General features: G+C 37.0%; 2 protein-coding genes and 1 long non-coding RNA gene across 6 annotated transcripts in view; 2 read left to right on the plus strand and 1 right to left on the minus strand.

The window, feature by feature from the left end:
* Positions 1 to 5349, plus strand: part of LOC104594525 (TLC ATP/ADP transporter) — a 34357-nt gene extending 29008 nt beyond the window's left edge. For 3 of the 4 annotated variants that reach the window (XM_088897581.1, XM_010254839.3, XM_010254842.3), the window contains 5 exons: positions 381 to 494; positions 3899 to 4030; positions 4118 to 4198; positions 4395 to 4511; positions 5054 to 5349. In XM_088897581.1, the coding sequence (XP_088753707.1) occupies positions 381 to 494; positions 3899 to 4030; positions 4118 to 4198; positions 4395 to 4511; positions 5054 to 5140 (531 nt within the window). In that variant the 3' untranslated portion in view covers positions 5141 to 5349. The remainder of the gene's footprint in view (positions 1 to 380; positions 495 to 3898; positions 4031 to 4117; positions 4199 to 4394; positions 4512 to 5053) is intronic. The other variant, XM_088897580.1, reaches the window with a different exon arrangement.
* Positions 5350 to 11662: 6313 nt separating this feature from the next.
* Positions 11663 to 13158, minus strand: LOC104594526 (uncharacterized). Its single transcript, XR_734739.3, has 2 exons — positions 12168 to 13158; positions 11663 to 12071 (listed from the first exon to the last, which is right to left on the minus strand). It is a non-coding gene; the product is annotated as an uncharacterized LOC104594526 (long non-coding RNA).
* An 8618-nt stretch (positions 13159 to 21776) lies between these two features.
* Positions 21777 to 23069, plus strand: SR1 (serine/threonine protein kinase 1). Its single transcript, NM_001319694.1, has one exon. It carries the CDS (start codon positions 21777 to 21779, stop codon positions 23067 to 23069), a length of 1293 nt encoding a protein of 430 aa, NP_001306623.1.
* The last annotated feature ends 4923 nt before the right edge of the window (positions 23070 to 27992 follow it).

The following is a 27992-nucleotide window of genomic DNA, read 5'->3' on the forward strand; positions in this document are numbered from 1 at the left end:
CTTGCATACTGTGCATGGTACATCTTTCTAAGAAAAATTACAGAGCAGACTAAAAAACATAGAACCATCTAAGGAATCTATCTTTCCCACCCTCAAAATCTAATTGCAGATTCAACTCCCAGATCATACTTGCAATCTTCTAGTTAAAAATTCTTCTTAAAGTAACATCTTCCTTCTTTTTATTTGGTAAAGTACATTTTCCTACCTTTGGTAGTATGTAGTTATAATTATCGAGTTTTTGTATTAAATATTCTCTTTCTATGGTTTTTAGACTGATCCTGTTTGATTCTTCTGGATTTTTAATTAGTTATTTCATTTTATGAAGGAAAAAATTGTACAATTTACTCTGATAACCCCTTTTTGACAATTTTTCATGGCAGAAAGTAACTGTCATTGCCATGACTGTTGCTAGTTCCGTTGGTCGAAGAAAGTTGTTTGCACAGATCAATAGCTTTATTGCTGTTTTTATACTTACTGGACAACTTACTCTAACAGTATGCTTTCTTCCCCTCCTCCTTTTGTTGTTATTTCTTGTGAGCAACTTGCTTTGTTGGGGTTAGTTTTTTATAGGATGGTTGTCCTGCTTATAGTTGCAAAGAGACCCCTTTATGGGATTTTTCCCCTGAAGCGTGCTTTTATTCTTTGTTTTTTGGTAGCTGAAGTGAGCTTTTATTCAAGCTAGAAGTATTATGCATATATGACCCTTGTACCATAAGAAGCTATACGGAAGGAATGCTAAAATTTCCAACAAAAGAAAATAATATATTTGATAATACCAACAGCTTTGCACAACAAACAGTGGATCTGGAGCTGATCCAGCCAGATCCAAATACCTCTACTGGGTTTAGGTCCAAGTCAAATCTAATCAAGGCAATCCATACTCAACTCATTTTATGTATTCCGACCAGATGTCAGGTACTCAGGTTGGATCCTAAGGTCAGTTTGGGGAGAGTGCAAATACAACGTTTAGAAATACCGGTTACAAAGTTTTACATTGTACATATTTCTATTTGCACTCTTCCAAAACTGAACCTAAAGGAAAATGCATGGGCAGTGGTATCATATTTATCCTTTAGTTATTGGGTCTAATTTTATACTTTTTTAATATAAAGATCCTTTATGATGATCTAAACCTGCTAAATGTGATTATGTAGAAGACATCTGATCCGATCCTCCCCATTTCATGCCCTAAATATAAGAAAACACTTTAAGGATGATTGATACATGAATAAATTGGGAAGTAATTTGTAAATGGTGTAAAAACACAGACATAAAGAGAGTTTAGTTTTTCCTGGAGGTGCCTAGTACTTTCTGTTTTAGGATAAAAAGTTGCCTAGAATTGAATTTAAGTTGATGGAAATCAGCCCCTTAAAGTTCATTTGCATGGGAATGACTGGTAACTAATTGATGCAGTGTGCAAAACTGCCAGTACTTATTTAGCATTGATGTCATTCAGTTAACTTTTATGCACATGGGGCTAAATGGTAATTCCAAGACTTGTGTCATGTGATCTGTGATATGAAATGTCGTGTCACTTGCATATGACTTTTGGGGCTTTAAAATTTTCACACTTTGGATTGAGCCTCCTGAGTAGGGGGGGAAGAGAAATAGAAAAGAAGCTTAAATAAGAGAAGAGATTTTGAGGGAATAGGGAGAATAGCCTCAATCGTGTTACTATTCCCTAATCTATCAACACTTATTTCTTTTAGGAAGTGGATGATTGGTAGATGCCAAAGGAGACATCTTGTTATCTCTTATAATAGAGATGTGATTCTCTTCTGACAATGAAGAGATAAGTTTCTAATTATAAGGTGTTGATTCCTTGCTCCAATTTTGGGATACCATTATCGACTGAGATTCTAGCCCTTGTGTACAATAATTATATTCTCTCTACATATTTTCCTTTCCCTTTATTTTTCTTTTTTCAACCTTTAATCTCCACTTTCTTCTCTATCTTCTTTTTTGATCTTAAAATCCCAAGTCACAATAACATTATTGTTTGTCCCTTCTTCCTACTTTGTCTGTGTGTTGTATTTCTTTCTTCTCGAAACTGTCTTTACATCCCTTTGGATCCCTATTTTGTACTTTTGGTGTAGGCAACCTCTCCTTGAGCATTTTCCTTTATCAGGATTAGGGACCTTATCTCGGGGCATAAACATACAATGCACTCACTGACATTGGTAGGAGGATGATGAAAAGATCTTCTACCTCCACAAAATTCTAGGACATGTTCCGCAATCCTAGTGAGCTGCCAGAGGTTACTGGTGTTACGTGAACCCTAAGACATCAGAACAGTTGCTTTGTGGCCCATTGCTCAAAGACCTAAGTCATGTCAAAAACCTTTACTCTTTCCATGACTTTATATTTTACATGTGTCTTTTCTTTTTCTATAGTGTATAGTATTTTGTTGATGTAAAGGGACAACCCTACTACTAAGTCATAGAAAGAGTACAATCATAAATGATAGATCTCTTAATTCCAGCCAAATATTATGCCGACATATCTAATCTCTTGAAATCCTTTAAAGTTGAGAACCTATTGAACATGAGGTCTTCCCTTATTATTTGGGTAAGCTTTGATGTTTAATGCTTGAAGGTGCCAACAGGCTCAGTTGGTAAGTTCTCTGGCTGGTCGCAGTGGAGACTCCAGATTGAATCCCGCCTTCACCAGGGTTGGGTGGTTATGGGTTTATGGGATAGATGATTAGATGGGTTACCCTGTTGTGTAGCCTCATGGAACCCAAAAAGAAAAAATGCTGAAATTTGAAAAAAAAAATACTTGCATTCATCTCCTTCTAGAAGCTCTACACTTTGCATAAAGAAGCAGCTATTTTAGAGTTCTATATGCTGTAAACCTTCAAAATTATGCTTTCTGAAGATCTCTTCATTGCATTTTCCATCATAAGTTATCTTTACTGATTACCTTTTGAAAAGGCATGCAAGGGATCATTCACCATCTGGTAAATGTTTATATAGTAGAACATTCTCACAAAATTAGTGATGCAGCAGCACATACATGGCTTGATCCTTATGATCCACTTTGGAATCCAAATGAAGGCCAGAAGATCTTAAAACAAAGATAAGGCCTATTCTTCCCTTTGTACCCCAAAAAATAAAAGAACAAAAAGATAAAGCCTTATACAACTTCTGGCCTCATTACCCCATCTCATGATAGGGTCCTGGGAGAAAAAAACTGGCAAGAACGAGAAGTGGGGCCTGCACCCTCTGTTGGGGCTAGCTACTGCAGCTCCCCCCTAGGGCTTTCTTAGACATGGGTGTGGTGCATTCAGATCAGAATATCTGCCACCTATCCAAGGACTATTACCCAATGACGGTCCTGGTTATCTGGGGTTTTGGGAGGGCTGGATTGCATAATGTGGATGAGTAAAATTGTTGCTTTTCCTTGGAAGAATGGTGCTCTTGATTTTTTTCCCCCAATCTAACCTTGCTCTTTTAATTCTTACATTTATATCTAGTTTTTCTTCATTTGTTCTTGAATCTTGGGTTATTCTTGATTCCTCATATTCGTATTTCTTACTTGATTCATTGCATGTTCTTGATTCATTGCATGTTTCTTGTGATCAGTCTTATTTGTATTTCTTACTTGATTCTTCTTTCTGAGTTCTTGCCGAAATCTGTTTTTCTTCCTGATTATTCCTTAATTCTGGTCTCATTTTGGCCTTCAAGATTTGCCCTAAAAGGAGGATAGAGAGATTATCCCTAGGATAAATCTCCCATATGCAAAGATAGCTACTTCTGAGCCCCATGTGTAAAAATCTCTATACATCATAGGATATTATTTCTTCATGCTTGGGTAGGAATTAACTATCAAGATTCCTTTTATGGTCCCACTTCTCTAAACTAAGTGATATTATGTTTGTCAACTCAACTTGCTACAGGGGCGTATTCTTACAATTGCTGGGGTTACTATAGCTCTTTGCTCAGCTCCATTTGTTGCTTTATCAAATATGTTAGCAATTGTCATCTGGCCAACTTGGACTGCTGTTGCTATTTCTGAGACTATGAGGAAGGTTAGTGTCACAGAATTGCTTAAGTGGAAATGCAACTGGGTTCATATTTGGGTGGATCTGTTAAGTTTGCTTTTTGTTCCTTTGCAGGTTGTTACATACGTTGTAACCAGACCTGGAAGGGAACTCTTATTCACTGTTGTATCACAGGAAGAGAAGTACAAAGCCAAGGCAAGATTCCTTAATAAAATATGCTTCCAGAAGAATAACATCTCTGCCCAGTGTAGCTATTTCTTATATAGGCACAGATGAGGATGTCTTGCTTCCCAAGTTGAAATTTTTTATGTTCGAATTCCATTATTCAATTAGAGCTTGTAAATAGCAAAATCAGGTGCAAACTCATTTAAACAAGCTTATGTTATAGCAGGTATGTATAGATGTAATCGTTCAAAGGCTTGGAGATGCTACAGCTGCAGGAGTGTACAAGCTGCTTTTTGGCACTTTTAATAGGAGCACATCAATTGTTTCTCTCTATGGTTTGCCTGTATGTGAACAGACTTCTCCTTGATTTTGTGTTCAGACAAGATGTCTTGTTGAAAACTTGTACAGGTGACCTGTACTTGTGGCTTCAACCCTGCCCAATCATGTTAGAGCTGTGGTTTTGGTGCACTATGTTTTTGATAAATAGGACTAACCTTATTTGAAACAAGAATCGAGTTAGATTCTTTCTAGAAGTTTCCCAGTTCAATTTTCCTTTTTATTGTGGTACGCTGTCTTTGCAGAAACAGGCAATGCCTAGATCACTGCTCTCAAACTAACATTGCTTAATTGTTGTATATCCATTTTTTGCTATAATGATCATGTCAAGGTAAGTTTAATAATGGCCCACCATTAACCAAAACGAAATAATACTGAAGTCTCTAATTAAGCCATCTGTATGTGATCAACAACTGCGCTTCTCTTATCATTCTACCAGTCGAACATGAACCAGTGAATCAAGTCATTAGCTTGAATGCCAGGCTTTTTTTTTTTCTTTTTGCATTGCTATTTTTAGAATTTAACTTTGCTGCCTCGTTGATATTTCAGGTCTGTTTCTTGTGGATTATTATAGCATTCCATTTGGGACGTCGCCAAGAGCAACTGTCCAGGCTCCAGATTGTATCCACAACGTAATATTTTCTAAGAGGATGAGAAAAACTGAGGCAGACTATTTTTCATGTATAGGGAGATTGCGGAGCTCTTAAAAGTATCTCATTATCGATGATATTAATTTTAGAAGGGTGCTACTTCCAGCACGATGGTCCTGTCAGTGCAGGAGCGTAAAACCATAAAACACGGGTCTTTTAATAATAATAACACCCTTATTGCGCTTTGTCATTTTGTATTTTATAGTCCATAACAGCCGGTCAGCTATAATGCAAGGGTTAGAGGTTTGTTAGTTCATAGCACCCTTATTGCGCTTTGTCATTTTTATTTGCCCATTTATGCCTTTTGTTTTTAATAAATAAACTAGCGGGCCCCTGTGCTATGCACGGAAAAATGATGTTAAGGTTTGTTAGGCTTAAAAACTTGTTGCTCCATGGAGCAATACCACCCGAGGGTAAGGATGGGAATTTTTCCTATCTCCATTTGAGTATCCGGTTTCCCCAACCAGGCGGGGATGGGATGGATACTGCCTTAGTGGGGATTAGACCTGTTCATGGGCCGGGTAGCCCGACGGCCCGGCCCGGCCAACACCCCGGCCGGGCTTGGTCATATAATTAGGCCCGCGGGCCTGACCTCGGGCTTAACACAGTAAGCCCGATTGTGTTTCGGGCCAGGCTCGGGATTTGTCAAAAAAGCCCGGCCCGAGCCCGGCCCGACTCAGTATTATATATTTTATAAAATATATAAATAATATAATATTTATAATTTAATATATATATATATATATTATTCTTTTCTTTATAATTTCAATCTCTCTCTCTCTCTATTCAGTCGCTTCAACATTAATAATAGTAATAGTATAGGCTAAATTTTGGGCTCGGGCCCGGGCCCAGGCTCGGGCTTCGGGCTTTTTATTCGGGCCGGGCTCAGGCCCAAGTTATAGGCCCGATGGTCGGGCCGGGCTCGGGCTTGGGCCTTAAAAAAATTTGTTAATACACAGTAAAAGCCCGGCCTGAGCCCGGCCCGGCCCGGCTCATGAACAGGTCTAGTGGGGATAGGGTGGAGGGATTAACAGGAATATCCGATTGGGGACTGGGATGGGGACGGAGAGTGAAGTCCACATCTCGCCTTGACCTCGATTATATATATTAAATATATAATATTATTTATAAATAATATACTATTTATATTATATATCAAAATAGATTTAAAACATTATTTGCATTTTAATTTTCCTTTCTTTTAAATAAATATCTTTCTGAAAACAAAGTTTTAATTAAAAATTTTGGGGATTTAGGTCCACGATGGGGAACCTGTCTCCATCGGGGATCAGGGGTGCATGCTAAATTTTTACCTGATGGGGATTATTTTAAAACTCGGGATTTGGACACGGAGTATGACTCGCTTAAAACCTGCCCATTGTCATTCCTACCTAGGGGGTCATCCCACGAACCCATAACACTCCCCAAACCGATATGTATATAATTCCAATAATTATGGTAATTATAAATGTAATATGGAAATTATTAACATTTTTCAATTATTTATTTGAATAATTGAAAGTTTTAGAATTTGACTTTCACTAAATTAAATTACCAAAATCAGTAATTTTTAGTAATTAAATTACCAAAATCACTAATTATTGCTCAACAATTATAGTAGATATCAAAATTACTGAAAATATAAAAATATATTTTTATTTATTGAAATTAATTTTTCACTAAAAAATAAATTACTGAATATTTTTAATTACTATCTTATAATATCATTAAATATTAATAAATTGACGAATAATATTGAAAGTATCAATAACTACTTATTGCTAAAAAGGTACTGATAATATCAAAATTACTGAGAATGTAAAAAAATTATAGTTATTGAAATAAACTTTTCAATAAAAATTACTAATAGTTTTTAATTGATAAATTTGTATTTATTAATATTTTAATTAATTATCAAATTTTCAGTAATTAAAGTACCAAAGTCGGTAAATTTTCAGCATGTAAGTTTTAGTAATTAAAATTTCCAATCTAGCGAAGTGATGAAAAATTATAGTTTAGGTGTTGATATTATTGAATAATATTCAACAGTATCAGTAATTATTGAAAATATCAAAAATAATTCACAGATTAAATTTAACTACGTTTTTTGGTTTTTTGATGGTTTATTGGGCATGTAATATAGATTAAGAGGTGTTTTAGGATTAGTTTAAGAGAAATTTTAGGATGGGTTGGCTAAGTGTTTGGGAACATATGAGAGAGAGAGAGAGAGAGACTCTAATGAAGAAGAGAAGGATGCCACGTGACTGCATACTTCGACTAGGTTTTAGGCAAGTTTCCATTCGTGTGGATTGGGAGGGATCACAAGAAAAGATGAGAGAGAGAGAGAGAGAGAGAGAGAGAGATTATAGGAAAATATTTCCTAAGTTAATGTTTTTTTTCCTAAAATAAAGTTGGTGGGGTTTCTTCTTAAATTAATGGGGCAAAAAAGGAGAAATTTTCATGACAGGTGGCAACTTCATGGGCTTCTAGAAGGAATCTTGCACCGCCTTTAGAATTACTCGGTTTGGGTAATGGCGCAAAGAGAGAGCATCTGACCTGCCAAATTCTTTTTTAGTATATGTATAGATGACATTCATGCTTGACACTAGAAAAATGTTATGCCCGAGCCTGAGCCTGGCCCGACCAACGGGCCTACAACTTGGGCCCGAGCCCGGCCCTAATAAAAAGCCCGAAGCCCGACCTAATAAATGAAATTCAAATTTTTCCCTATTCAAATGGACATTATCTATTTTAATTTAGATGTTTTTTTCCCCTATATGGGCCTACAAGTGAATCAACAACCTTCTTAAATAAAAAAATTTATTCAAATGGACATCACATAGGGTTTTTACTTAGGTTTAACTATAGGTCGGGCCGGGTCGGGCTCGGACCGGGCTATTTTAGCAAAGCCCGAGCCCGATTCAAATTTTATGCGGGCCGGACTTTTTGGCCCGAAGTTAAGCCCGCAGGCCAAAAAGCTTGTTCAAACCCGTCCGGGGGCCGGGCCGGGCCACCCAGCCCATGAACAGGTCTACTTAACACGTACAATTCGAGAATATTGGTGGCATATTGAAAGTTGAAACATAGCTGTTCTAGGAGCTGTTGTTATGCCTTCACCAAACCATGGCACCATTAAAAGGCCACGGCAAATTTCACCTGAACTTTATATGTCATTACCAGAGTCGATGGCCTAGGTGGGCTCCTAGGATCTCCTTATCGATCAGGACTTTGGTTTATTTCTCAGCCAAATAATAAGGCTCTGAATTCTGCAGAAGTGGAGAGTCTCGGACGGTCGGACGTAGTTCACATTGACCCCTTTTTTAACCCTGGAGGTGGGCAAATTATTTAATTTTATCCATGGAGGAGAGGGGGAAATTGGTCAAATTGTGTAGGATTAAAATGTTCTTATTTAAAAAAAAAAATTCTTTTAGTAAATTTGTGTAGTAAATTTGTTCACTTAATCACTTACCCATCTAGCAAAAAAAAAAAGAAAAGGTATTTATCCGGATAACATTCTTTCAGGTAACATTTATTCTGATAAATGCATTTGTTCATATAAATAACTTATTACCAAACAAATGGGGCCAAAATTTAAACTATAACATACTTGGATCTGGTTCTAGACCTTATAGTTTGTCAACATAATCGATGCATCAATCATTATACCATACTTGAATTACCTTATAATTAGAGTTTCTTAATTGCTTTAGTAATAGGGTCGGCATTTATTTTAGTTGTTATTTCAACGAGGGAGTTACCCTCAAATTGAATGGTACCTGATGTAGGCGCACATGGCAAGGCCCCAGATTGCGCCATATGGTATCGGCTGAATGAGATCTTGGCCATTCATCTCTAATTGCCTTCAACCACTTCATGGCAAGGTCAAGTATAAAAGGGAGTGCCCAGCTCAAGGTAAATCCATCTTATTCACTCTTGTTCTCTAGAGGCTTCGTATGAGCACTCGTTTCAAGTTTGGTTTGACCCCTCTTTAAGCACATGACTAACTTGATGGTCGGAGTTTCTGCCCCTGGGATAACACCTGGGGCCGTTGACGTGTGCTCTTCTCCTACTCTTAGGTTGGACTCATTGGCCTTGGCCAAAAGTGAAATTACTTTGTTGCCCTCGGCTCCATCCTTGGCAACAACAGCCCGGTGCGGCAAACCTAGCTCAGGAACATTTCTATAAGCTAAGGTATTGTTCGAGCTAGGGTGGCCTAAATTCTAAATCAAACTGGTAGTACTAATTTTCTAAAAACCGGTAATTGAAACCAAACTAAAGCCAATCAATTAACCAGTTGATCGGTTTGATTTTTATAAAATATATAATAAATGACCCTGGACTTGCACCCCTAGGTAGAACCAACCCATTGACAGTCCCAAAGTTATCTAGAACAGGACCTTGAGTACTTGAAATATTCTGAGTGATATTTTGGTATTCAACAAGAATATATCAAAGAAGGTTTGATTCATACTTCACTTAAACTGTTTGTTAATTTCTATAACTGGTGTGGTCATTTTTATGGGTTGACAGTTCAATGATTTGACCACTCGGGTCAGCGGATCACTGACCAAATTAATGGTTTTTGGCTGAAAACAGTTTTAGGGTGAAATGGAACTGGTTCTTGGGTCAACTGGTCTGTCCATCCGATTTGGTCCAGTTTTCAAAACATGCTATAATCAATAGAAAGAAATCTTGTTTATCATATTTATTTCTCCTTGATATGATTAATATAAAATACTAGTGTTTTTTTTTGTATTTTTCATATTTTTATCTTTTTTTTTAATTTTTATTATTTAATTCTGACATCTATGGTTGAACATTTGACCCAAAAGGTTAAACAGTTGACCTACCACCAAATGGGGAAATAATTTCATTTTTGGGTTGGTTTTACAATTTTGTTATTTTGTGTATTTTTTTGTATTTGTTTATATGTTAAAGTTTTATTATTTAACTATGACATCCAAGGTTCAAAATATTGATATGCCCGATATGCCGATAGGGGCGTATCGGGCGTTTCAATACTTGTTTTTTTACTTATTTTTTCAAAATTGGTTTAGGAGAGCCGGTCTAGGACCCCTCCATCCCCTGAACCGGTCAGACCCCCGATACACCCACTGTAGGGGCGTATTGGAAGGGCCCTGGAACGATACATATCGGTCGATATGTAACGAAACTTTGACATCATAAGTTAGGCCATTTGACACCAATGGTTGAATTTTTTAGGATGGAAAACAGTTCCATTTTTCAGTTAGTTTTAAAAAAATGGGTTTTATATTATTTAAGTGTATTGAAATAGAATTTATTAATGATAGAATAATTGAATATATATATATATATATATATATATATTCACGATATTCGAATCTTAATTAGTTCTAGCTAGCGATAAGAAAGAAATCAAAAAGATTTAAGAGAAGGCCATTAAGAGGGTTGAGAGTGCAACCCCAGCCTTATATATTTAGCCCAAAAAAAAAAAAAAAGAAAAGAATTTGTTCGCCAGTAGAATTGCTGTATTATAGGTATAGGATGCAATTATTGATCAGTAATAATAGAGCCAATAATGCACATGTACAGACAGCGATATAAATCTACTATAACTAAATATAATTCATGAGACAGTGAGCAATAATATTAATATGATATACACAGCCACTCAGCCACATATACATGCACATGTTTGGTAGAAAGGCTCATCAGAATGGTAGCTATCGTGCTATTTATTTTTAATTTTTTTTGGGTAATTAAGACAAACAGAGAGCGGACAACCAGGAAAAAAAAGCAGAAAAACAACCACAGACAGAATCAAAGCAGCGAAAAAAGAGAAAATTAACCTAGAAAAGCAAAAAACAAGGTTTTAAAAACCGATTCAGAGAATAAATTGGTCAGAGGTCCGGTTCCCGGGTCGAACAGTCTAACCGTTTGAACCGAATGGTCAGCCTGTTCTGACAAAATAATTAAAAAAATAAAAAACTAAAAACGGTTCGAACGGTTCAACTGCCTAGGTCAGCAATTTATTAACCAAGTCAATACTTTTTTGCAAATATCCAGTTTTGGAAAAAAAAACAGAACCGGTCACCTGACTGATTCCCGGATTTTCCAGTCTAACCGTCCGATCTAGTCCGATTTTAAAAGCCATGCAAAAAACAAAACACAGAAAAACTAAGTTACCAGACAGAAAAACTTCTTCAGGGGGGAAGTAAAGGATCGTCATCCTTTTCACTATTTTGAGGAGGCAGCCTGGGGCAGAAGAGGCAGCATTCACACAATCTGGAATTCTGGATCAGGTAGGCAATGTTATTGAGCACTTGGAATTTTTTTTTTGACACCGGTCCCTTAAAATACCTTCAAACTAGCTTAAAAAAGATTTTAAACTTACTTATTAGAGTGCGCCTACTAGATCCACAAGGCATGGAGAACCAGAAAACTTCAGACCCGAAATTTTCTTTAAGGGCCAGCTAGCTTGTGAACAGAAGCAACAGAGGCTCGATCCACACAATAAAAACTAAACTTCACATCTGAAAAAGTATATAAATATTGCCAGGCTTCAGGTTCACAATAAAAGGATTTCTAGGAGAGCACTTCAACCACATTAATCGAGTCACAAAAAAATTACAAATTAAGTTCCTGTAAACCAAGCCTTTTAGCAGCCAAGCAGCATTCATAAACCGCTGAAACTTCAGCAAAGAAAGCAGAAACCACTTTACAGGGACCACAATTTGCAGAAACAAAGTATCCAGAAGGATTTGCAAGCCAAAAACCAAAATCACTGCTCCCAGAAGAGACGAAACTGCCATCAGTTAGAGCTTTAAAACCAGAGCAGCTCCCAGCATTTCAAAAAATCATCTCCTTTCAATTGTTTAGAACTGGAACAGCTGGTTGCTCATGGAGGGTAAGCTTTCTTCACTTCCATTATTCATCTGCGAATTTGAAATAAGGAGACAAGAGGATTAGGCAAAGATTCCCCAAATACATAACCACCCATAATATTCTTACTGATAATTCGAGCACAAAACCTTCTGGATCAGTTAAGGAAAGCACTTTGTCTAGCCACCAAGCCCACCAATCTTTAAAAGACTCGAAACCGAAAGCCTCTACAGAGTCAACTGAGAAACTAATACTGCTCTCAAACCAAGCGGCCCGGGCGGGCATGATCACACTGAAATCGAGCATGAGCAATATTCTCAAAGGCTTTTCCAATTAACAACCTACGTACATTGATCATCTACAATAATGTTTCTTTTTACCGGGTTATGCTATTTTGACAGCATCTCCAAACAAAGTGCTTTAATTTTGGGGACTTTTAGGGTCAAATGGCTAGTTTCAGCATTTTAGGGGGTTTTTACAAAAATACCCCTCAATCAACAACTATCAACCTATAAATAGTTATATAGGGGGTATTTATGTATTTTGGTTTTGAGGGAGAAAATAACAATAATGCCCCCCAACATCTATATCCTATAATATAACAGCTAGTTTTGATGCTTTGGAGGCATTTGGGTAAAGTGATAAATGACTTTATAATAACCAAAATATCCCTCCCAACAATTAAAAATGGCTAGTTTTAATGGTACTTTGGGTAATCGAATTATTTTCAATTTTTATAAATAACCTTATCCTCCACCATTCTCATCATACAAATTTAGCAATTTTGAACTCTCTTCTCAATTCTTAATTCTCATTATCTCATATTCTCTTAGTCTCTCTTCTCATATTGTCATAGTGTCATACACAACAATTTAAGAGGCTTTGACTTTTGAGACTTCAATTGTTGAAATCAAATTGAGATTATGAACCGTTAATCCAGCCACAACCATCTAGGTAAGTACAATTAAATTAATCTTTATTTTTTAGAATTAAAAAAAATGACCGATTCCTCCTCCCTAAACCAATTTCCCAATAGTAAGTTTACTAGCTCGGTTTGGAAAGTATTTTAAATAGAGGGGGTTGAGGGGAAGGGAAAAAGAGTTGTTTTCCAAAAATGTAGGATTGACTTTAACTTCAGTAGCAAGGGTGTTACTGTCCACCTGGGTAGATATTTGCTCTTCCATGAAAAATATGATAAAAAGATATCTACTTTATGTTGAGGATAAATTACAAGACAAAGAAGGGCATGAGACTACTACACCTGATGAAGCAGATGATTGAAGTCAAGGAGATGGAGTAGTTTTTCAATTTTATTTAAATTATTTATTATTTTTTCAACAATGTAATTTTTTAATTTCAATTTGTAATTTTTTTATATTTTAAATGAAATAAAATTTCTATTGTTTTTTCCAATTTGTTTCATTTTGTATTTTGGTAAGTATTTTTTTTTCATTTCTTTGTTAGATCTTTTTTTTTTCAATTTGTTTCCAAAAAAAATTAAATATTTTAGTTTTATTTAGAAAAAAAATAAAAAAATAAAACAATTTATTATGCAAGACCGAACCACACACAAGGACCCGTTTTACAGCTCTACATCCACGTTACAAACTACTGATGGGTTGAACAATTCTGATTTTTGAATATAGGAATTGCCAAAAGTATAAAAAGAGAGGAAGAGACTCTTTAACATAGTAAAAAAAAACCAAGACTACGTACGTTTAACTTGTTAGTTGAGTGATGTTATTTTTCTGATAAAATGTGCATGGTAATATAATACAATTTCATTCATCTCTGGACAATATATTTGGATACAGCATGGCTTAAGAAATCCGGATACAATCAGGTCCATATAAAAGATCGAGACTAGCTACCAATTGACCACAAAATATATAACCATATGGATGTGGAAGCGTGGAACAATCAAATCGACCCTGCTTGGGAACGATCCATTGCCTTGTATCAAGTCTGAAATAAACCAATTCACATGGGCGCCCCTTGGAGTGTGCCCAACAGGCACCCCACAGCCCATCCTAACAGGAACATTTCCCAATTAAACATTTTCAATGGGGTGTAAATGTGAACTCGAAATAAACAGGGTGAGCCCAAGAAGTAAAGTATAACACATGTCATGTATAAATAAAATTAGAAAGAAAACAAGTGTGCGTTGGAATAGGATGTTAAGAAATAGAAATTGGCAACGGACCAACCTAACCACGACAAGTTATGTAACGTCATGTACCGTATATATAATAATGATGACGAATTGATGATGAAAATTGATAAGGAAAAAAAAATATAAAAAATAATTATAGGTAATATCTATAAGCCATCAATTTCTGATACTTCTTCATTTTCTTTGAGCGTTCCTTCTGTCTTTTTCTCTCAGTTCTGGTGGGTGGAAGGAGTTGCATTGAAATGCTATTTCTTTTGTTAGTGGTTCTTAATTCACCATTTGTCAATTGCAGAAATTCTTTTCTTTTATTTTATTCTTTTTAAGAAATTGTTTATGCGCTTTCTTGATTGAATGAAAATATGTTTTATGTAAGGTGTATGCCTATATAAAAAGTAGTTAGGGGAAGGTTAAGATAGTTTTCTTGTTATCAATCTTCTTTTTAATTGTTTAGTAACGAATTCTTTTTCGTAAACTTCAACTTCTACTCTTTTCTTTGAAGTTTTTCTCATATATTTTGTTTCCGTTTTATGTCAAAATTTTTTTTCATTAAATAAAATGCATAAATACAAAAGTATTCCCAATGCAAGACTGTAAAAGCTATTCCAATGGGCTTTGCACTGATGGCTGAATGCTTGCCGCATCATCATTTTATACAGAATTTGAACGAAACACGTATACACATAATTAGGAGGGTGGAGAAGGTGAGGTTGAAAGTTGGTTGAGCTGGGCTTATGATTAGGGTTTTCACACATTAATTAGCTTTATGACTTAGGTTTCGCCTCAATTCAACTCAACCTGCCGCTGAGTAGCCCCATTAATTAAGTCTCAATTATGGGAAGGAAAGAAAGTTTATCTGCAACATCAGTTATTCAAATACGTTCCTCCTATTAGCTATTACTAGCTGCTGCGCAGAGGATCTAGAGCAAAATTAAGGCATTTCCAAACACTATTATATAATTGGGAATGAAACATCCTTTGGATGTCCTAACACACACAAGTCCAACTGGATGCCCTCATATGACTCTTCCAAATTTTTTATAAATCTTTCCCAGAACGCCTTTCTATTACAAAATTAATTAGATGATGGAAAATGCCACCTCTCTTCTCCATTTTTTTAAAGGTTTCCTCTTTGATCACTTTGATGAATAAGATTTTTCTTGTGGTAAATTAGCCATCTCCAATGTAGTATATAGGGTGTATTGATGTTTGGCAGGGTATTTTTGTCATTTCATGGTTTTTATTTGTATTTGAAATGATAATTATTTCATGGGGATAGATGCATAAACCTATATTGTAGAATGACAATAAAGAAGGAAAACTAACAAGAACAATGTTATGTTATGTGTAGTGTTGGCGGAAGCACTCCAATAATATTAAATGGTTTTAGGTCAGTAGATGATTTTTTCTAAATCTGAAGTTTTTTTCACTTGTACTTCTTATCTGCACCTGAGAGAGTGGTTCCATCCAACTTACATATTAATTAAACAAGTTGCTAAATACACCAAAAATGCCAGCTCCTGGTATGTTTTGTTATTGCCCCATGCGGGAAAAAGAGATTATGCTTAAATCTGTTATCATAGCCATTTTTGCATATATAATGCCTTGATTTCTCCTCTCAAGTCTATTTGCAATAAAATTGTCACATTGCTATGTGAGCAAAGTTTTTGCTTGAATTGAAGGAGATCCAGATTCCATTGTAAGAGGGAATTCTAGTCGAGCAAGAACTCCAATTGGGATGGAAAGATTCATTGGTTGAATTACGAGCGGATTTGTAGAAATAAACTGGATGATGGTCTAGGGTTCTGTGATCCTCACTCATTTAATTTGGGCCTCCTTGTGAAATTAACTTGGAGATTAAATAGAAATGAAGAGAAACTTTGGGCTTAAGTGGTTTCAACAAAATACATTTAAATAACAATGACTTTTTTTTTTTTTTTTTGAGACGTCTTCAATAATAAAGACTTTTCAGTGAGGTCAACCTTTTCTTTGGCAAGATTTTTTTCATTAATAGATGCCCTTGCAGGTGGGAAGAAAGAATTCTTAAAAAATATTGGAAGTTAGCTTTGGAAAGTTGTTCATGAGGGTATTTCCATGGGTTCAGACCTTGCAAAGAGGTCCCTTCTTCCTTCTAATACCTGTCAGCTATGCAATAAAGAGTCTAAAACTGTCCTCCATGCACTTTGAAGTTTTCAATGCTAGGACCGAATCACAAAGGAACGATTTGATTTTTTTCTAAATGGTTTTTCTCATGACTGGAGAACCATTCAAAAAGAAAAAAAAAAAAAATCTGACCTTTAAATTCATCTAGCTTTTACCATTTGGCATATTTGGAAATCCAGAAAGTATTTATTGTTGGATGACTCTAACTCTTCTTGTTTGTTGGATATGAACTCAATTCACAAAGATGTGATGATGGAATTGACTATTTGGAATTTGACGTCATGAATGAAAGGTTCACCCCAAGTGAAGGACCCCGCGTTAGCTCCCCTTTTTTTGCAGCCTGACTTGGGAGTATTCAGATGGTAGGTTTGCTTTTTCAAATTTCTTTTTTTTCTTTCTTTTTTTTTCTTTTTTTTGAAAATAAACAGAGCCTCACGAGCCAGCCAGTCAGCCGCCTTATTTGCTTCTTTGAAAACATGTTGATAATGAAAATCTCCTACGAGCGTATCTCTTCTCTATAAGCAGCTTGAGATAATACCTTTCAATTTCTAGGGAATATCCATCTTTCTTTTAAGGCAGGAGATGACAAGAGATGAATCTCCCTCTATGATGATAAGAAACTCTTTGTAATTTGTAGCTTGGACATGGGCTTCCAATGCAGCCCAAGCTTTAGCTAGGTTGGTGGAACAAGTATCAAGTTTATATGCTTTGACCGCTAGAACCTTATGAAGATGGTCTACGATTATACAGGCCACTGAACATTTTTCATTACTATTGTAAGAGGCATCAAAGTTTATTTTAATATAACCATATTTTGGAGCATTCCAACTAATTTGTTTCAACAACTTGTGAGATGTGGTATAGGTACTGAATTTATTCCCATCAAAAGTTTCTATAAACATATTTAGAGCTATATCTAACAATATTGGAATGAGAGTAGTACCATCATTAAAAGTTTTGGAGTTCCTATTTTTCCAGACCACACATAAAACAAATAAAGCTAGTTTTTCCTTTATTAATAGAGTTTTGCTTTCTTTTTTAGTGTACATTCTTATCCACCAATCACTTAGATTTTCATTTTCATTTGGACCCTCCAAGGGTGTGTTTAAAGTTGACCAAACTTGCTTTGTGTGATCACAAATTTTAAAAATATGTGCAGTATCTTCCTCAAGCCCACAAAAACTGCAAGAGCCATCAATATTAAGTCCTCTTTTCCTCAAGTGGCTTTTAGTAGATAGTCTATTATTAAACAGAAAAAATAGAAATAATTTGATCTTTGGAGGGTATTTCAAGTTCCAAATGCTACTCAACCAATTAAAGTTGCTAAGAGGGATTGAAGTAGAGGAACATTTAAGTAAATAAGCTGATTTGATAGAGAATGTCCCCTTAGGATTGCACCTCCAAACCTTTTTATCCTCCATGTAATTAGGGGCAATATGAATAGTCTTAATGTCTTACCAAACATTTTCAGTGACCTCATTTTTAATTTTTGTCCTCCCTACTTTTTCAAATTTCAACAGAAAAGAAAGCTAGTTTTGGCACAGTAATTAGAGACTAGAATGGGAATTGCTTTGCTGTTTGGTTTGGTCGGTGTTCAACTTTTTCGGCTAGCTCTATCCCTCATCTTAGCTCATGCAGCAGTGTGGCCTCAATAAACTAATTTTGGAATCGAATTGGCAGAGTGATTAATTGTGCAAAGAAGAGAGTTTCCGACTGTAAGGTGCCAACTCTCCTCACTCTTGTTGGTCATAGTGGAGATTTGGGATTTGGGGATGGAAAGAGAGACCAATAAGCTCGAATGCAGAGGGTGTATTCAGGGTATAAAATGATGAAATGTGTTGTATTGATTAATGGTTTCCTTCCCCTCGCTCCCAAACATCTAAAAAGGTAATGCATGGCATGGTGCTCAATTAACGTGAATTTTGTTATTGGCATGCATGTTATCTATTGGGAATTTGGGATCCATAACAATAATGGACTTTAAAAAATTGAATAAAGAATTAATAGAAGAAAATAATAATAATAATAATAATTCAATGACCGTTAGACCCCGACCCTATATATATCTGATATTTAATGAAACAAAATCAACTTAAAATAGAAGACTTTTTTTACTGATATAACAATATCAAAAGCAAATGAAAACAGAAACATTGATGTTGAACACTCCCTCTAGCAAAAACGTGACCATGGGAGATGATGAGAAAATGAGGGGGAAATGGCACAACCATATCAAAATGCTAAGGTTATAATATAAAACCTCGTTATCCATGTGGGCAATACATAGCTAAGTATTCTACTTTTAATTTTTGTATCTATTCCATTCTATAATCTACTCTTATCCCTCTCTCTCGTTAATTTATAATAAATGTCCAAGCGTAACCCAACTACCAGCTACCGCTGCCACCGGCCAATACCCATACTGCCATAGTGTCATATATAGAATATGTGGTGGTTGGTTTCTTAGGTTTGGAGATGTGTGCAGCCTTGGTTTAATTTTTTTTTTTTAAGGATGGCTGAAAATATAACGTTGTATTTACCTTATCCGAACTCGCCTTGGCTTGTGCCTTTGCTCATTCGTCGAAACATATGCGTGTGTGTGAGAGAGGCCCATTCGGCGTAACCAAACGTGGCTGGGTTCTGGGCCTTCTAGTCCTGGATTGGGTTGAGACTTGAGACACAAAACAAATAGCCAGCCGAGCCGAGTCCAGCTCTGCTAGTTGCACCCACTTTCATTATATCAACTTTTCCTTGCAAGTTGCAACGCTTTACAATTGCGGAATTAAATCAATCAACCTCAAAAAATAAAAAGGAGTTAAAGCTAGGCTCTAGTGGGTGGTAGGGGTGATTATGGGCCGGACTTTGCACTGATATGGGTTATAGTTTATGCATGGGCCCAGTCCGGCCTGGGATTTTGGGCCTAAAATATAAGCCTTAGCCTAGGTCTATACGGGCCTAAGTCGGGTCGAATTCTGATCCAGTGTCTTTTATATATAAAAATAATATATATCATTTTATATTAAATGATATAACATGTATATAGACCTGTTCATGGCCCGGGCCGGGCTTTTACTCTTCATTAACAAAAATATGTTAGGCCCGAGCCCGAACCCGGCCCGATCAATGGACCTACAACTTGGGCCCGAGCCCGAAGCTCGAAGCCCAACCTAATAAAAAAAATTAGAAAATTTCCCTATTCAATAATCAATATAAATCAGAATTTATTTACATTAAAAAAATATATAAATTCAAAATTTATTTATATTAAAAAAATATATAAAGAAGGGAAAGAGGATGTGGAGAAGAAGAATTCGGTTGGAAAAAGAAGGGAAAGAGGTGAAAAAAAGAGGGGTATTCAACTAGGGTTTTTAGGTTTATTTATAGGTCGGGCCAGACTATTTTGGCAAATCCCGAACCTGGCTTGAATTTATTGCGGGTCGGGCTTTTTGGCCCGAGGTTAAGCCCACGGGCCTATATACCTGTTCAAGCCCGTCTGAGGGCCGGGCTGGCCCGTCAGGCCACCCGGCCCATGAACAAGTCTACATGTATATAAACTTATTTTATACATTTATAATATAAAATATTACATAAAATATAAATTATACATGTCATGTTATAATATTTATATATAAAATATATAATATAATATAAAATAATATGTATACATATGTAATTATACACAAAATATGTAAGTTTAAATATATATTGGCCGACCCGAGCCTAAACTGGACTTGAAATATTAAGCCTAAATCCGATCCTAAAATTTACGGGTCTAATATAAACCCAGGCCCGAAACGGACCTGAATACAAAAATCTAGACACAACCCCGAAATTTCCAGGCTAGACTGAAATGATCACCCCTAGTGGGTGAATGTCCAATTGTTCCACACTCCACACTCCATCCTTAATAGCCCCCGTATTATTGTAAATTTCATCAAATTAAATTGCACTGGCGACCGGCCCCATCTAAACATCTTCTTATAAGAAGGACCAGATCCCTGACCATGGCTAGGACCGAGTGAAGCCAAGCTGAATATCACGAAATACCAGAGAGGAAGAGAAACCGAGTGGGGCACGTCACCCTCTCACCGTGTTTTTTACTTTTCAAGTTCTTGAATTTTAAAACCGCGTCGCTGTTCGAATAATACACGTGGATGTCTACGATTTGTAAGAAAACACACCCTGCAATACGACGCCTTGTTATTTAAAACTCATCATCATTTTCTTTTTCTTTCTTGAATCTACTATTACTTTTTTAAAATTTTGAGCATTATGCCAACGAATTTTATCGTCTAAAATTCTCCTGCTATTAATATTTAATATTTCCGTCACATGAACATTTAAGGTCTATTTGATCCACAATCAAAATCTCTCCGAATAGAAATTGAATAGTCTAGTCTTGGTTAAAACAAGAACCAGAATGGGAATTACAATGAGCTGAATGGGATTTTTATTCCCAATGGGAGGGGAAGGGAATGTAATCAAATAAGAGAATGCCATTCCACCAAAGAATTAGGATTGTGATTTCGACTTTGTTCAATCAAACCAAACATTCCATTCCAATTCGATTCTAAACCCTTATTCCTGTAAACCAAATAGGCCTCTTAAGAGCCTTAAATGATCAATCAATGCAACTTTATTAAATATTTTTATGATAAAATTATTCTGGATTATTATGAGCAGCCCTAACTCGGGTTAAGAAGAGTAATTTTGTTGTAAAAAATTTAATAAGTTTGTTGGTTATTGGAGGAGTAATTTGGTAATGGTTCAAATGCTTATTTGAACAACTTGTGTATTAATAACAATGATTTAACTAATTAGAAAAATTAAATGGAAAGTGGGTTTTAGACAGTAAAACTCATTTAATAAATTGCGTTGATTTTTAGAAAACATCCCGATTCCCGGATATTATTATAACAATTAATTATTATTATTATTTAAAAGTGTAAAATATAGATATTTATTACATCAGCATCATCCTGTTCACGGAATCTGTTGAAGACCCAAATAAAAATAGAAGTGGTAAGTCGTAACTCGTAACCAAAAGAAAAGGCAAAAACCGAGAGTGGTGGCAGAAGTTTCCTCCTTTGTCCTTTGAGAGAGATGAAGTCCAGAGTCCTTTCCAATTTCCATAGATAGATAAATACCCCTCCGGCAGTCCAGCTCCCCGGCCCCGAGATAGATTCGGGACCGTCCATTATCCAATACCAATAGTAATATACTAACAAACGACCATTTCAGAGCTGCGACTTCTCTGGAGACGCACAACCCTCTCCTACTATTATTTTTAAGGGTTCCCCTCCTTTCCCTCCCTCTTTTACTCTCTTCTTTCCCATTTATATATCCAATTCCAATTCCCAGACTCTCGCTCCGTGTCCCATCTCTTCCACCCAAACACCGACCACGGCTCGATCTCTGGTTTTCCATGCCAGAGATCGAAGAGACGGCCGGCAAAGTCATGCCGGAAGCCTTGTTCGGAAAATATGAACTCGGAAAGCTGCTCGGCTGTGGCGCCTTTGCTAGGGTCTACCATGCGAGGAACATTCGAACGGGACAAAGCGTAGCCATCAAGTCCATTAGCAAGCACAAGATCATCAAAGGTGGCCTTGTCTCACACATCAAGCGTGAGATATCCATCATGCGCACGCTGCGCCACTCCAACATCGTCAAGCTCTACGAAGTCCTCGCCACCAAAACCAAGATCTACTTCGTAATGGAGTTTGTCAAAGGCGGTGAGCTTTTCTCCAAGGTTGCCAAGGGTCGTCTCACCGAAGATCTCAGCCGTCGTTACTTCCAGCAATTGATATCCGCCGTCGCTTACTGCCATTCCCACGGTGTTTTTCACCGCGATCTGAAACCTGAGAATCTCCTCCTCGACGAGAACGGTGACCTCAAGGTATCGGACTTCGGACTTAGCGCCGTAACGGAACAGATTCGAAACGATGGGCTGTTGCACACACTCTGCGGTACGCCCGCATACGTGGCACCCGAAATTCTATCTAAGAAAGGTTACGACGGGGCCAAGGTGGATATCTGGTCCTGCGGCATCATCCTCTACGTCTTGACTGCCGGCTATCTCCCCTTCAACGACCCCAATCTCATGGTAATGTATCGGAAGATTTACAAAGGAGAGTTTCGGTGCCCAAAATGGATGTCTCCGGACCTCAAACGACTCCTTTCCCGCCTTCTCGATACCAATCCAAACACGAGGATCACCGTTGATGAGATCCTCCAAGATCGGTGGTTCAGGAAGGGCTACAAAGAGGTTAAATTTCAGGAGGAGGATTTGTTCTGGGAGCTTAAACTAGACAAAGACGAGTACCGAAGCGACATGTTCCTCAACGCTTTCGATTTAATCTCCTTCTCTTCGGGTTTCGACCTGTCCGGTCTGTTTAACAAGTCGGATGAGCGGGAGGAGGACCAGAGATTCGTATCGGCTGAGTCACCGGAGAAAATAATAGAGAAGCTCGAGTTGATTTCCAGCAAGGAGAACCTAACAGTGACAAGAAAGAAAGACTGGCAGGCCGTGTTAGTGGGGCAGAATGATAATTTTATTGTCGCCGTCGAGGTGTATCGGTTGACTGATACTCTGGCTGTGGTTGAGATAAAGAACCGGAGCCGTAGCGTACAGTCATACGAGGAGATTTGGAGTAAGAAGATTGGACCTGAGCTGAGAAGTCTTATTTATCAGCCAGAAACGCTGGTTTCCGGTCAGTAATCGATACATCCGCGCTATTGACTACTTCCAGCGGGGTGGGTGGGCACTGGACACCGAGATGCCCTCCTTGTGATTCTTCGCCGGGAATCCTCTCCGGAGGGGGTTGCGGGCTGCCGGCAACCGTGTAAGAGGTTGATTTTAAGTATGTATATAGTTTATAACTTATATATAAAAAAGATGAATATATTTATGTTTTGGCGTTGATTGGGGATAAAAAGGAAGTATTTGGGAGAGCATTGGGCGAAACCAAACAACGAAAGGAAGAAAAGAATACCAAATTCACCGGGTAATGTAATTTTCATTTATTTTTACCCGGTTTTTTTGTTGTTAATTGTTTTCAATAAAGTTTGTACAGAGGAAGAGGAGTATTGTTATTTCATTTTTGGTGAAGGCTGTGTGTCACTGTGTTGATTGTTTTGTTATAAAAATTTAGATATTTCTTTGTCTCCGGCGAGTGAAGGGGTGCGTAGTGGGAACTCAAGACTGTATATGCATCATGCATGTGCTGACATTCTTCCCCAGACAGACTCCAGTCTCCAGACCTGCGTAGCATGCTGGAATGGTCAGTCATCGATAATGGCGCTTGATCTGATACCAACAACTGGTTCCGACATGCATGATGAATTGCAGTCGGGATGAACTGGGACGAGGTAGGGAGATGTTCCCGATGCACGGCTGAAATGGCTGTTGGGATCAGATCCCAATTCCTCAATTCCTCATGTTCAATGTATCTGGTCGGTTTCCCAAAAAAAGATGACGTTGGAGAGTCGGGATCTGCTAATCACAATTCACAAAACGAAATAGGGGAGATGCTTCCGGTGTGCAAGGCATATACGGATTGTGGCCAGCTTTTTTGTGGTCAGCAGATCCGCGCTCTACTATGATTATTTTATTTACTTTTTTTTTTGATAAAAAACGAAATTTATTAAAGGGTAAAATACAAAAACGTCCCCTGAATTTTCTGAAAATCAAAAAAATCTCTCATTTAGTTTTACTTTAGCAAAAGCCTTCCTTAAATTTTTAAATAATTCAATAAAAACCTCCCTTCCATTATTAATTCAGACGATAAAGACATAAAATTACGAAATTGCCCCTGATTAATAGTCAAGGCATCATTAAAAACATTTTTAAAATGCCAAAATTACCCTTGTTCGATTAATCTCTTTTTTGCGTTTTATTAAGGTTAAATTGTTTTAGTATTTAACTAAAGCAATTGTAAAGGAAAAACCAAAACCGCAGCTTAAAATTAAAATTATACTTAGATTGTTTAAGTATTGAACTACACTCAAAACATAAAAGTTGTTTAATACACTAAGAAAATTCAACAAAAATTAAAAATATATATCTTTGAACCTCCTACCACAAAAGCCTTTTTGTTCATGGAAAAACTAATACTCAGTTTGGAAGGAGTATAAATACAAATTTGTAGAGTGCAAAACCTTATATTTTGTATTATTTTGTATATATTTGTACTAAAGGTTCAAAATATGGATACATTGATAGGGGTGTATCAGACTATATCAGTACCTTTTTTCACTTTTTTTTTATTTTTTCCAAAACTAGTCCAGGGGGGCGGTTTAAGGCTCCTCCACCCCCTAAATCGATCAGAACCCCAAAACACCCTCTATAGCAACTTTCCATTATTGTCATGATAGATGACACCTGAGAAATCCGATGGGTTGACACTTTTCCCCCATCAAGATTGTTTTTTGCCATAGCCCACCATCTCCGAATCCTTCGTCCTCTTCAGTGTCGATTTCGAATTAGTCGTGGGAAGCTGCTTTGGCATTGCTAACGACAACTTGAGCAGTATTCTTGGATTGTTAGTCTCCATTTTGAACTTCCTTGAAACCCGATTGGCCAGCTCGGCACAGAGAGTTGTTGTCATTAGAAAAGATTGTCGATGGAAAAGCAAAGCTTAGCAACAGACTTTGATGCAAAGACCACAGTGGATTCTCGTTAAGTAGCTTCCCGTTGCTGTCATAATAGATAACACCAAAGAATTCTGGTGGTTGACACTTTTTCCCCATCAAGATCGTCTTCTACCACAACCCACCATCTCCAAATCCTTTGTCCTTCTCTCCAACGCCTGTTTCGGATTCTTCATTGATTCTCTTGTGGTGCATTGCGATTGCCTTGTTGTTGAGAGTTGTGAGAACTGCTTTGGCGTTGTTAACAGTGATTTGGGCAGTGTTATTGGATTGTTAGTCTTTGTTCTAAACTTCCTGAAAACCTGTATGGCCTGCTTAGCGTAGAAAATTGTTGTCGTCAGATTGGGATTTAGACACAAAAGAATTTTCACCGGGCAAAGAACAATCATCAATGAAGAACAATTGCCAGAAAATGAAAGCTATTCTCTGGTGAATGGAATATTCTGAGCAATGGCACCGCCGCAAGTGGTCTTTGGGTTTTTTTGCTTTGAAAAAGAACTGAAACAAAGTGTAAAAGATAGATTAATCGAACAAGGGTAATTTTGACATTTTAAAATATTTTTAATGATACCTTGATGATTAATCACGGGCAATTTTGTAACTTTATGTATTTATCATTTGAATTAGTGACAGAAGGGAGGTTTTTGTTGAATTTTTTAAAAGTTCAAGGGAGGCTTTTGCCAAAGTGAGACGAAAAGGAAGGTTTTTATGATTGTCAGAAACTTTAAGGGAGATTTTTGTATTTTACCCTATATTAGCCCCCGGGCCCTCCCCTTATAAACTGCATCTTCCCCGTGAATTTAGCATGAATATATAGTTAGGATTCATGCTACCTGTACAATAAAACTAAAAATTCTGAAGTGGGCTGAACGGCTATTGTCCAAAGACAAAGGCCCTTGACACTTGACTGCAAGGGCATGGGACAGAAAACCTTTTAACAAAACGGAGAAATACACTGCAAAATTCTAAAATATAGCCCCCATAGGTATCCCTTTAACAAAAGACACACTAATGCTCTTTATCTTTCACATCATAGCCTTTTCCAGCACTTACAACATGATTTGTATGGGTACATCTCACCATAAGAGAGACTGGAACCCACTATAAGTCTGAGACACACCGACCATGCATGAAATGTGGGGTGGGGGACTCGCTATAGAAGAAGAAAGCGAGCAGAGTGGAACTATAAGGCCCTCCCTCCAAAATGCGATTTGTTTTCCTGTAGTCTGTACAAACTACAAAACACGTGCTTGTGCTAGTTTCCAAAATTGCTTCTATTAATTTGTTAAATTTTGGATGGTTGGCATTTTTTCATAGTTAGTAGACCAGCACATTGGGTCATGATTGAAAATAATAATTTCAAATTAAATTAATAAAAAATGTAGCCCACTAATTATTAGTGGAGACGACAACGTTTCTAGTGGGTCAAGCCACTTGCCAATGTTTCACGTGATTTCAAAGCAGCATACTCGAGTTACACGTATTTTTCTTCTTTTCTTGTTTTACAACCCAAGCGAAATATTGTCGACGCTACTCAATCCTACCTTGATCGGATTGGATGACATATGAATCATGTGATTGACAAGTTCCAACCTTACAGGCCTTTTGGATTATGAAAAATGGCCAACTATATCTCACGGACGTCCTAGAGAAAAAAGGGAAGGGAAATTGTCTAAAATTCCCGTGATTTTTCAGCATCTCCTAAATTTTCAAAACGTCCACAAGAGAACCCGTAATTTTATGGTTTTTAAAACCGGACCGGACCGAAAAAATCGAGAACCATTTTTCTTGAAAACCAAATTTTTACAAAAAAAAAAAAAAAACGTTGAATTGGTCAACCAACTGCTGACTTGAGCAGTTGAACCATTTGAATCATTCAATAGTTTTGACCATTTTTTATTTTTTATTTTTTATCAAAACGGGCTGATTGTTCGGTTCGAGCAGTTGGACTGTTCACTCAAGAACCGGACCCCTGATCGGTTCGTTGTCTGAGTCGATTTTAAAAACCTTGAGTAATTTAACCTTAAATAGACCAATGGGTGTAGTAGATTACCATTTTACCCTTTTATATTTAACCCATGTCAATAACATCATCATCTTCATCGGGGAGGAAGAAAAAAATGATGACTAACTGTTCGGTCACCAATGGTGAAGAAAATGGTTCTCTTAGCACAAGGCCTATGCCAGGGTTGGTCTCCTCAAAAACCCTAGCGGTGTCTACTATGACCGGATTATCTCTTTCGGCCTCGACAATTTTTGGGCTTCTGTTCGACTGGAGCTAGGGATGTCAATTGGACTGAATTTGGTCCAATCTGATCTAGTCCAATGTGAGTCCATTATAAATGGACCATGTCCAATCCAATCCAATGAATGTTTTGGACTAATTTGGACTGATCCAATTCAATGTATGAACCGTCCAATTTATTCAAATTCATTTAGATTTATATTGGTTTCAACCAAAACCCAGTCCATTGACACATATATTCTTATCTTATATCAATGGACCAAATATTGGCTTAATCCAACCTAATCCAATATAAATTTGTTATGGACGAAAAAGGTCCAATCCAACCTAATAAATATTTTGGACCAAATTGGTCCAATCAAATATGTCTTATTGGTCCGTCCAAATTGATTTTAGATTAGACAGGTCCAATCCAAAACCAGTCCATTGACACCTTTAATTGGAGCCGTCTGAATATCTTGTCATCCGTCCTTACCCTATTCATGATCTCATTTAGTTCAATCCAATTACTCATACGGTACCATCGAGGGGTGAGCTTGCTTATGGATGTTTGGAAAGTTTTTTACAATTAATTGCAAGGATAACAAGATTGATCTTAATGGTGGCAATTTTACGCTCTCATATGATACCAACATTGCTCGCCAGACAATGCTTTCTAATTCCATTGCCATTGTTTGTGCTGCTTTAAGTTGCTTACTTGATTTCTACAAAGTCAAACACCTTTGTGGTTGTATAACCAATAGTGGT

Source organism: Nelumbo nucifera, chromosome 2 (assembly GCF_055504915.1).
Source record: "Nelumbo nucifera cultivar China Antique chromosome 2, China Antique-T2T, whole genome shotgun sequence".
NCBI lineage: Eukaryota > Viridiplantae > Streptophyta > Magnoliopsida > Proteales > Nelumbonaceae > Nelumbo > Nelumbo nucifera.